General features: G+C 43.8%; 1 protein-coding gene across 6 annotated transcripts; it reads left to right on the top strand.

Annotated features, from left to right (window-relative positions):
* The first annotated feature begins 6,677 nt into the window (after positions 1–6,677).
* On the top strand, positions 6,678–11,442 carry ZNF32 (zinc finger protein 32). 6 transcript variants are annotated; one of them, XM_032837302.1, is made up of 4 exons: positions 6,727–6,769; positions 8,521–8,618; positions 9,099–9,238; positions 10,496–11,442. In XM_032837302.1, the coding sequence occupies exons 3-4, from the start codon at positions 9,169–9,171 to the stop codon at positions 11,245–11,247; spliced, it is 822 nt and encodes a 273-aa protein (XP_032693193.1). In that variant the 5' UTR covers positions 6,727–6,769; positions 8,521–8,618; positions 9,099–9,168; the 3' UTR covers positions 11,248–11,442. The 6 variants fall into 6 exon arrangements, with proteins under 6 accessions (XP_032693175.1, XP_032693193.1, XP_032693200.1 ...); XM_032837284.1 differs by lacking the exon at positions 8,521–8,618 and having other exon boundaries at positions 6,678–6,769; XM_032837309.1 differs by lacking the exons at positions 6,727–6,769; positions 8,521–8,618 and adding an exon at positions 6,797–6,969.

The following is an 11,442-nucleotide window of genomic DNA, read 5'->3' as shown; positions in this document are numbered from 1 at the left end:
GTCATGATCTCAGGGTCTTGGGATCCAGCCATGTGTGAGGTTCTCTGCTCAGCAGGGAGTCTACTTGTCCCTCTCCCTCTACCCCTTCCCCCACTGGAGCACTCTCACTCTCAAATAAATATAATCTTAAAAAAAAAAAAAAAAGGCAGTGGTTCTATGTTGGGTTTAATCTCCACCATATTTGGAAGAACTCTAATATTTGTTATAAATCCTCAGTGCAAGTAAGATAACTTCAGGTCTGAAAGTGACCTGCTCTCTTCTATTGTATTCTTACAAATGAAATGTGTTGAAATGAGGAAGGGAACTTCAGTTGACATGGACCTGCTAAATATAAAATGACAATGTACCAGTAACAAACCCTCATTTGTCCTGGGAGAAGAATTATTTTTATCTTTAAGTGCAAAGTTTCAGATTCAACTCTAAAAGTCATTGCAGGCTTCCCCCTCTCTCTCTGCCTGCTTGTGATCTCTCTCTCTCTCTCTCTCTCTCTGTGTCAAATAAACAAATAAAATCTTAAAAATAAAATAAAATAAAATCAGCGAAGGAGAGAAATTCATACAGCAGAGTCCAGGAAAAGTAGCAAGCATGGATCTCTCGGTTGTCCTCTCCCCAAGGAGTCAGGACACCACTGCTTTCCCATAATTAATGTGACAAAACATCCAAAGTATTGCCAGCCAAGTAAGTTCACTTGAGCCTTGATGTCCAGAGTGTTTATTTGGGGTCCATCACATAGACATGATAAACTGCCCAGGTGACCCAAAGCTTCCACCATCTGTCATTCTGTTACTACCTGGAGTGTCCAGGCTCTATCCTAAGACTATTTATTTGGTGTGGCAGCCCATACTGTAAATCACATTTTTAGACTATCCAGTGTAACTGAAAGCCTCCAGACTGATGAAAACACTATTATCAAGCATAAAATTCTCTCTCCCTCTCCCTTCAACCCCTTACTCACACTCTAAATTAATTAATTAAAATCATCAGTTGCCTTTTATTACTAATTTTAAAATAATTAAGTTATTTCAGTTAGCAAATAAAAATAAAGCTAATTTTTAAGTTTCGCTTGGGAAAAAAAAATAAGTAAGAAGGGAAAAAAGAAGACAGGGAGGCAGATCATATGTATGTCCTTACATTTATCTTGCATTTTAATGTCATCACTACCAACAGATTTTATTTTCTTCTTTAAAATAGGGAAGTGCCACAAATAGGAGGAAATTAATGAGACACAACAACAACAATTAAATGCAGTATGGGACCCTAGAATGGACCCAGGAACAGAAAATGAACATAAGGGGTAAAACTGGTGAAATTTCGGTAAGGTCAGTCATTTACTCTTAAGTATCACTTGTGGGTATTGTACGAATGTTAATTTCCTGGTTTTCGTTGTTGTTATAATTCTCTCAGTTGTTACTGTTAGGAAAAGCTGGGGGAAAGATGAATGTGAAAACTCCTGTATTATTCTTACAACTTTTCTGTAAGTCCGAAATTATTTCAAAATGAAAGTTCAGGGACGCCTGGGTGGCTCAGTTAGTTAAGCGGCTGCCTTCGGCTCACATCATGATCCCAGAGTCCTGGAATCGAGTCCCGCATCAGGCTCCTTGCTCAGCAGGGAGCCTGCTTCTCCCTCTGCCTCTGCCTGCCACTCTGTCTGCCTGTGCTCTGCCTGTGCTCACTCTGAGAAATAAATAAATAAAATCTTAAAAAAAAAAAAAAAAAGGAAAGAAAGTTCAAGGTGCCTGGGTGGCTCAGTTGGTTGTGCCCAACTCTTCTCCTCCTGTCTCTCTCGCTCTCTCTCATTGTCAAATAAATAAATAAAATCTTAAAAAAAAAAAAAAAGTTAAGCATCTGCTTTCAGCTCAGGTCATGATCCCAGGGTCCTGGGATGAAGTCCCTCATCAGGCTCCCTGCTTGGCGGGGAGCCTGCTTCTCCCTCTCCTTCCGCCTGCCGCTCCCCCTTTTTGTGCGCTCTCGTTCTCTCTCTCTCTCTCTCTCTCTCACTGTCAAATAAATAAATAATTTTTTTTTTTTTAAGTGTCTGACTGTTGATCTCAGCTCAGGTCTTGATCTCAGGATTGTGAGTTCAGGCCCAGATTGGGCTCCACAATGGGCATGTAGCCTACTTAAAAAAGGAAAAGTTTGGGGCGCCTGGGTGGCTCAGTGGGTTAAAGCCTCTGCCTTTGGATCAGGTCATGATCCCAGGGTCCTGGGATCGAGCCCCGCATCAGGCTCTCTGGGAGCCTGCTTCACTTCCTCTCTCTGCCTATCAAATAAATAAATAAAATCTTTAAAAAAAAAAAAAAAAGGAAAAGTTAAAAGAAAAGGTTGAAAATGATATATCTCTATTTATTCAAGGATTCTCTAAAATAATCAATTTAATCTTTTTGGAAGTCAACCGACTCTTCGATGAAAATTAAGTACTATCTGCTCCAAAAGTTCACTTATGCCATTTTGCAAGTCCACAGACCCACGTGGCACACACCCATGGGTCCCCAGTGAAGAACCCTGGCTTCCAGGGCTGTAGCTGAGTCTTGGGTGTAGCAGGAAGTAACATCCAACAGATAATCTGAGCAGGAACAACTTCTAGCTCTCACCTGCAATCCCATTCATGCCTTCATTGTCTGGTTGTTTGAGGGGGGCCTTCCTATGAAGTGGGCTGACAGAAACCTAGTACTTCATGCTCCCCCTTGACATCTCCTTAGAAGGGTCATTATGAAAGGACTATACTCACCCACACAACAAAGGGCACCTCCTCTTTCTGGGCCAAGCAGCACCATAAATATATCCTAAAGGGATCCCTAAAGGCAGCCCCACTAAGTGCTACCAAACAGAATAATCAGCTCTGGGCACTGGAGCCTACACAGGAAAGGACAGCCTGGCCCTTAGTGCTAGAAATAGATGCAAATATATACTAAGTGTGGGGCATCAATCCCCACCCCAAACTTCCCTTCCCATCTTCTGCTTTATAAGCAACTCCATCAAAAAACTGCATGAAGAAAGGTGTAACAAGTTACATGGGAGAAATAAATGGCAAGAATAAAAATCTGTCTGAACCCTGTACAAATAGTCTCCACAAGGATGAATGATTTAGATTTGAATAGAGTTAAGTTACAAAAGCTAAGATGCACACACTAGGCATCATTAATGCCAAATCATTAGTAGAACGTAGGAATAGGGAGAAAAAACACAAGACATGTTTGCTCAAAGGGACAGAAGCAGCTGCAGAGAACAGGAATGGCTTGTCCAAGGAGAGGCCAGGATGACTTCCAGCCCTGAGAACTAGCTAGCAAGTCAAGAGACCTGTGGATGGCTCTAGCTGAGAATTCAACCTTTCCAAAGAATTGTACTAACACAGAGATCCCTTTCTTTCTGGTAGATCCATCTCCTCAAGTCTGGCCACTGGGCATAAAGGCCTGAGAGACAGCCAGCTTTCTGCCAAGCACTGGCATCCAAGATGGACATAATGGGATGGCTTTGGAGGGATGGGAAGGCCAGTTAGTTCAGTGAATGTACAGAATAATGGAATGGAAGACATAAAACACAGTTGTTGAAAATGACTAAAGGCACTTGCATTTCTGACAGGGACTAGAATGAACACAGACTTGAAACATAGTGGAAATTATTCTGATAAACCCTTCCAGGAGGGCAGATTGTACCACTCTAGACCCAAAGACTGTTCAGAACTACGGCAGCAAGTAAAGGAATAGAGCTTTCCTTGAGCATCATGCCATCTCAAGAAACTTCTGGGGCAGCAACTCCCTTCAAGGAAACGAGAATTCCTTTCTAAGTCAATAATTCACTTTAGAAATTTAGATGCTGCAGCTTTCATTCCACTTATAGGATACAATTATCTGATTTTTTTTTTTCCTGGGGAAAATACTCTAGATGTAATATGTATATTTTTAGGACTTTTTGATAGATATCACCAACTGTCTAGTCAGAATGACTGTCTCAAATTACACATGGATGAAAATGTCCATTACCCTAGTCCCTTCCACAATTTTTGCCATTCAACAGTCAGGAGAAAAAAAAAATGTCCTGTGTCACCTGGCATTTTAAAATGAGTAATAGTAAACCTAAGTATTTTCTTTTTTGAGTTGCTGTCCTTTGCCAAATTTCTATTGAAATGTTTTTGTATGTTATCTTTAAATATGACAGTTGTTAATATTTTCCCAGCTTGTCATATGTTAACTTCATAAATGGTGTTGACACACAGAAGTGTTGGATTTTAATGCTGTCAAATCCAGCAGTCTTATTCTTTATTGTTTCTACCTTTGTTACCATGGTTAGGAAAGCCTGTCCTGTGCCAAGATTATAAAAGTATTAAGCCATACATTCTTCTGGGCCTTTTGTGGATCTGGGTATTACATTTTACATTTAATCCATCTGGAGGCTATCTTGGCTATAGTAAGGTAAACCTTTAACTTTATTTCATTCCCAAATGGTTAGCTTTTTGTCATAACACCATTTATTGAATTATCTATCCTTGCCTAATGTTTTGAAATACATGCAAAGTGGAGGAATAGTTCTTTGGCAATTTTTCAAATCTACACTACTGACACCATCACCCTATTCCCGCCTCCACCTCCTGTTGAGTAGGGGCCTTAAGTTGCTGGTTGTGTTTGAAGACTGGGCCCCGTTTAGGATCTTGGTGAAGACTGCTAAGCATCTGTCTAGGGGGCATTAGGTCTCATCAACTCCAGTCCTAACTGCTTTCTCCCCCATGTCCATTCAATATGCCCACTTTCCTAAGACTCCTTAAGAGAATTTATACAGATTTATGTGAGAAAAGTAACTACAAGTCCCCCCTCCTTTTTTAAAAAAGATTTTATTTATTTATTTGACAGAGAGAGATCACAAGTAGGCAGAGAGGCAGGCAGAGAGAGGGGAGAGCCGGCTTCCTGCTGAGCAGGGAGCCCGATGCAGGACTCGATCCCAGGACCCTGAGATCATGACCTGAGCCGAAGGCAAAGGCTTTAACCCACTGAGCCACCCAGGCACCCCTACAAGTCCCCTTTTACAGCCACCTTTTCCCACTGAAGCTTTGTCATCTGCTTTCATGATGGGATCTGAAACTTGTCCTAATGTCCACAACTGATCCTGACCCCAACAGAACCAATATACCCAGAGTGACTTCTAGGTGCCTGGTGCTGTTTATCAGCAGAAGAAATGACTCCTGGAGTTTGGCAGGTGATACACACAGCCCTATTGACACAGCCTCGGGAGAGAAGAAAGCAGAGACACTCATACAGCAAACACCAGGACTGGCCTTTGCTGTGTGCTTCCTGAGCTTTGAAAAGGTAAAAGTATCTGGCTGTTCAGCAAGGAAAGAGAAACAGAACAGTGATTGTACCCTATCCCCTGGTGCCCTACCCCTTTCTCTCCCTGACTCTGGAATGAATGACAGAAGGATGCACCACAGGGAGATCCGCATTGGTGCTGAGGGGCCTTTGCAGGTGGGGATGGGGGGCATCAGAGCAGTTTCCACTGCACACTCATGGACCTCTCTGTAGAGAAGCCGCTGGCACAGGTTTTAAGAAAGGTGGTATGTTTGTTTCTCAGCTAGACTTTCAGCTCCCCTCCCAAGAGAAGGGAGTGTGCCTTGTTCACATTTATGTCCCCAACACTCAGCACAGTACCTGGCACTTAAAATGGGCTCAGCACATAGATTCAGTTGAACTTGAGTAATGATATATTACTAGTAACAGTGATGACTAACATTTAAGAACCAACTTATTACTTACACTTTGTATACTCTGTGAAATTAATTTTTCGGTTTTGTTTTGCTTAACTGGTGGCTATGGGGTAGAGGACAAGGACTTATCAATAGGAAGTTTGCTTTATGAAGCCCTCCATTCAAGAGACCAAACCAGTCTGCAAGTGGAAGCTCTGGAGCAGGGAGCCTGAAGAGAAAAGTACAGTGAGCAAAAGAGTTCCAGGAAAAAGGACAGCAAAGGTGATTCTAAGGAGTCCTCCCAGGCAACAGCAACCTCAGTCATCAGGAATTTTAAAGCCATTGTTGCCTATCCCAAATTCCTTCTTGGGGAGAAGCCAAGATCCTATTAAAGTGTGTTTGAGGGAGGCTTGGGGCACTTTTAGAGAACCTTTATCTCACAGATAGTCAGTGGCGGAGCCACCCACTTGCAAATTGAAGACTAGTATCTTGCTAAAAAGATCTGAAAAGAATAGCTCTACACCAGACAAAAGTATCCTCCTCTCAGACCCTTGAAAGTCCCCAGCTTTGTCAAATTCTTACCCACAGGCTCTACTTGACAGATTTGCTCCTAGCTTCAGAGCCTGAACTACAGACCAGTCTTTGCTCAAGCCCCCCTCAACACATAACCCCAATGCACCCAAGGCTTTTCTCCCGCAAGATTTTGTTTCCTTCCATGAAATCCTCAAGAACCCTGGATTCCGGATTTCCTGGCCCAGCAGTCGGCTTTACTACGCTGCTATTCCAGGCCTAATCTGAGCGGCTGCATGGCTCCCTCACTCCCCGGACTACGGGGGTGGACAGAACGCCTCCTCCTACAGCACAAAGGGGATCCGAACAAGGGCCCCGCCGGGTCGGGACCCTCAGAGTCCGAGCAGCAGGGCGCGCCACGGAACTACGTTTCCCACAGTGCTCCAAGAAGCCAGGCCAGCCAAGGCCCGGGACCCGGCGGGCGGGCTCTCGCGCAGCCTCTTGGGAGTTGTAGTTCGGTCCGCTCGCGCCGGCGCTGCTGTGGGCTCGGCGCCGGCCTTTGTCTGTCTGCGGGCGCGCGCCGCTGCGGTGAGTGAGGCCGCCGGCCGGGTCAGTGAGCCCGGCTAGGCGGGGCCGCGTGGGCAGGCCGCCGCTCCCGGGCCCTCTTCGGCCCCCGCTGCCCTAGAGCAGGCCTGGCCGGCCTGATCCCCGAGGGAGGCCACCCGCGAGGGGAGAGGCGTGCGGCCCGCAGAGAAGGGTCCAGCTGGACTGGAGAGCGGGATGCTGAGGTCCAGCACGCAGGGCGGGCCCGGGGGCGCCTGAGGCGGGAGGGGAGAGTGTACCCGGGGGAGCAGGGGCCCCTCCGACCGCCGCTCCGCAGGACAGAGCATGTGTGAAGGCCCCGCACCCTGGAGACGCGGGAGGGGGAGGCCACAGGCAGGTGTGCCTGGGGCCTGCAGAGAGGATTTCACAACACGTTGGGGGTGGGGGCTGCTCTGTCTAGGGAGGGGGAATGGGAGAGAGGACAGCCTTGTTAAGGTGGAGAATGGGACAAAGGACATAATGGATTCAGATGTGTAGAGAAAATAATCACCCCCACCCTCATCTCCTAAACCTGAGACTATCGCCCAAGAGGTTCCAAAGACAGCGAAGCTTACCCCCTCTGAGGGCTCTCCACTTTAGGCATTTCAGTCTGTAGGTGCCATCAGAGATTCTTCACATTTGGTTTTTATTCTCCCAAGAGCTACCTGATATGACAGTATTGTTAACCTATTTAGTTAGGGAAGAAACAGAGCCAGGGCTGTTTGGTTACTTGCCCAAGGCTGTATAGGGGCAGGGGAGATTCGAGGCAAGAATCCAAGTCTCTCCTAGCCTAATTCTGAGTTTTTCCAAAGGATAAATAGCCTTTCATAGGAAAAGCAATTTTCTATTAATAAAGCCACTTCAAATTTTTCAGGAAATTATTTCCTCAGATTTGTGACCTAAGGAGAAAAATAAAACAATCTCCATTTATTAACCAAGGCAGTTCCTGAGACGCAGCTGAGTTGTTACTTGTTGGAAGATCTCATAGCATGCGGAGAAGCAGAGTTGTAAATTCTACCCACTTGTTCTGACCAAACTTTTTGCTGGATTCCCCAGAAACAGAGTCCACCCTTAGGCAGGGTTTAGGTTTCGTGCACTTTCCAGGGACTCCTGATGGATGTGCAGTTGTTGAGCAGTAGCACCTTGAACAAATGAACTTCCTGTAGCATCCTGGCAGTATCATAGAGGATATCATAGATAAGGATATCATAGAGGATTCCTTTGTAGCCTCTACTCCAGGGAGGTGACACCTCCAAATACAAGTTTTAAAATGCCTCTCCAGTCAGAACATCTGTGTCAAGACCAGATGTTCAGGTTAACAAAACCACTGTAGCATCACATCGCTATTTCATTAAATCAGGAGGCCTGCATTTTGATGAAACATATTGGAGGGAAATAAAGATTATGCACTGAACCACTGCATAAAGTGTACGAATTTAGTAATTAGGATCCTAAAGTAAGAAGAAAATACTCAAAAAAGGTGGGGGGGGGGAAGAATGTGGAACAAGAGGATTCCTAGGATCTTGAAGAGTGGTAAAGTCCTGTCAAGCATTGTTACATTCTGTTCCATTTTATAAAAATTCTCACCAGCTCTTAATTGTCTAGTTTAAGGGCATAGACTCTAGAAAGTCTTGGATTTGATCCTTTGCCCAACCTGGACTCCTTACTGACTGTATGACTTTGGACAGGTTACTTATCCTAGTTGGAGTGCCTTGGGCTTGGTTTTGGGAGTCTGAAGAAGGTCTTTCTTTTCCTAGAATTGGCAAGTATTTACACTTAAAATTGGTATTCTCATATCCTGAAGAATAGGAGAGGGGTGGTTCTGGATCTGGACCCTCCTAAATATTGTTAAAAGGTAGACATATGAGATCTCTTGTCCTTACAACCTGGGGGGAACTGGAGGGAAGACCTGGAGCCATTTTCATCATAGAATGAATCATGAAGGCTGAAATGTTGGTTTTCTTAAATTCTGAATTCCTTTGGAGGCTTGAAGTATAAAAGAGCAGGTGGTTAGGTGGGGGAAGGAAGTGGGAGATCCCAATCACATGCCATAGCTAAAGTACAAACAGGAGTGACCATTATCTTGGGATTGGCAGGAAGAGATATATGTGTTCTGTGCTTCCCACCTCATGTTTCCATCTTGACTCATTTATATGTGGTCATGGTACCTTTAGACCAACTTTGGGTTACATTATAGGTGGCTAAGATTACATCAGGCAATCCAGATTTCTTCCATTTACTCAAACCCCAAATTTATCCTTCTCACTTATCAATTCTCTTGCCTTTTCCTGTTTTTCTTTTTATGTTTTTTGTTTGTTTGTTTTTTCCTCCTCAGGTGTTCAAGAATAGCCCATGGAAGAATCATATGAAGAGGTGGTAATTAAAGTCATACAGCAGGCGTGGACATGTTTGGATTTCCAACAGCTACCCTGCTGGATTGTCATGGAAGATATGCGCAGAATGTAGCATTTTTCAGTGAGTGAGTCGGTTGATCACTGAGATGTCCTTAAATCACAATATTTAGTATCCCTGTACTCAAGCACTGATCAGTAGGCTGAGGGAGCAGAGGAGACATTCCTTTGGAGGAGTTCACCATTCCTGGGGGTTACAGGGAAAGCTTGCAAGCTAGAATTAGAAATAGCAGTAGAAACAGAGCAAGAGAATGATCGTGATATGGAATAGTTTTGAGGTAGTCTCTGAGAAAATGAACGAGTAGCTTTACATCAGGGCACAATTGTTGAATAAGGGTAAGGCAAGAGAAAATCTTCCTAGGATGACTCCAAGAAAACTGTTAATAGTGATTAATGGACCCATAATTAAAGTGCAGTAGCAGGCTCAGATGCAGGGCAATATGGAAAACACTGTCAGCATGCATAGGAAGTGTCTGAGAATAACTTCCAAACCAAAATTGATTTCAGTTCCACCATAGCTTAGTAGACTGAAATAGCATGGATATTAAAGGGGAAAGTTCCTTGGATCAGATTCTATAATTGTCCTAGCTTGATCTGTGGTATCAGACAAATTGTTTAACTTCCTTGAGCTCCAGGCTCTTCATCTGTAAAAGGGGACAGTAAACTCTACCTTGCAGGGTTACTGGGACTAGAGATAATAGATGTAATGTTCCAAAGATTCTGATACATATTTTCTAATGTCCTGGAGCTTATTACTCCACTGTCAGGAAAATAGATTGGTGCAGAGATGATTTCTCATGTATTGGTCTCTCAGAACCCTCTACCTACTTTTATATTATACTTTTTCTTAATGGAGTGCCTCCAGAATCTTAAAGTTTTAGGCCCTGTACAACCTGGATCCATACCTATCTTGGAGTCAGAGAAAACTTGGTTATGGGACTCTATTTGATCTTTTATAGTTTTCTTCATTTTTCTGAGCCTATATTCTTGTCTATAAAAAGGAGATAATCACGTCTACCTTACAGGTTCTTTGGGAGGCTAAATTAAACTAAATTTAGAGACAGTATACTTCTGTGGAGCATGCCTGTGTTTGAATCCCAACTCTACACTTAGCTAACTGCAAGATCTATGACAACCTCCCTGTGCTCTCATTTCCTTATCTGTAGCAATTTCATAGGGTTTTCATGATTAAATTATCTATGCAAAGTTCACAGTGTAATGTCTGGCACATAATAAGCATTCAAAGCATTGTTTCTTTTTTCCCTATTCTTCCCACTCAGCATATTGGTGCATCTTACATGACTTCCTCTCATTTTACCAGATGTGATGACAGAAGCCCACCACAAATATGATCACTCTGAGGCCACAGGATCCTCAAGCTGGGATTTCCAGAATTCTTTCAGAAGAGAGAAGCTGGAACAAAAATCCCCAGATTCTAAGACACTACAGGAAGATTCACCTGGAGTGAGACAGAGGGTCTATGAGTGTCAGGAATGTGGAAAATCCTTCAGGCAAAAAGGCAGTCTAACCTTGCATGAGAGAATCCACACTGGTCAAAAGCCCTTTGAGTGTACCCATTGTGGAAAAAGCTTTAGGGCCAAAGGCAATCTTGTTACACATCAGCGAATACACACAGGAGAGAAGCCCTATCAGTGCAAGGAGTGTGGGAAAAGCTTTAGTCAACGAGGTAGTCTGGCCGTTCATGAAAGACTTCATACTGGACAGAAACCCTATGAGTGTGCTATTTGTCAGAGAAGCTTCAGGAATCAAAGTAACCTTGCTGTTCATAGAAGAGTTCACAGTGGAGAAAAGCCCTATAGATGTGATCAGTGTGGAAAAGCCTTCAGTCAGAAAGGAAGCTTAATTGTTCACATCAGAGTCCACACAGGCCTGAAACCCTATGCCTGCACACAGTGCAGGAAGAGTTTCCACACCAGGGGCAATTGTATCCTGCATGGCAAAATCCACACAGGAGAGACACCCTATCTGTGTGGCCAGTGTGGGAAAAGCTTCACTCAGAGAGGGAGTCTGGCTGTGCACCAGCGAAGCTGCTCACAAAGACTCACCCTTTGACCACCCTCTTCAAAGGAAGTTCTCTTTATGAATTAAAAGTCTTAAAAAAAAAAAAACCTCAGATCAAGCAACCTATCCAATGCTATGGAATGAATGGAGACTCTTTCAGAAAGACCATCATTGGGCAGGGCAAACTGACTTTTCTTCTTTCCCCCAAATAAGTATGAAAAATAAATGTCTTGTTTATTATCATTA

Source organism: Lontra canadensis, unplaced genomic scaffold, assembly GCF_010015895.1.
Source record: "Lontra canadensis isolate GAN:19392208 unplaced genomic scaffold, GSC_riverotter_1.0 scaffold3, whole genome shotgun sequence".
In the NCBI taxonomy this organism is placed as follows: domain Eukaryota; kingdom Metazoa; phylum Chordata; class Mammalia; order Carnivora; family Mustelidae; genus Lontra; species Lontra canadensis.
Note: the sequence above shows the minus strand (reverse complement) of the source record. Positions and strands in the feature narration are given on the sequence as shown.

What these genes read in the sequence shown, in the direction of transcription:
- ZNF32 (XM_032837284.1), top strand. Translation starts at nt 9,169, where the DNA reads ATGTTTGGATTTCCAACAGCTACCCTGCTGGATTGTCATGGAAGATAT. An exon ending in GCAGAATGTAGCATTTTTCA is followed by an intron (nt 9,239 to 10,495) that starts GTGAGTGAGTCG and finishes TCATTTTACCAG; the next exon opens with ATGTGATGACAGAAGCCCAC.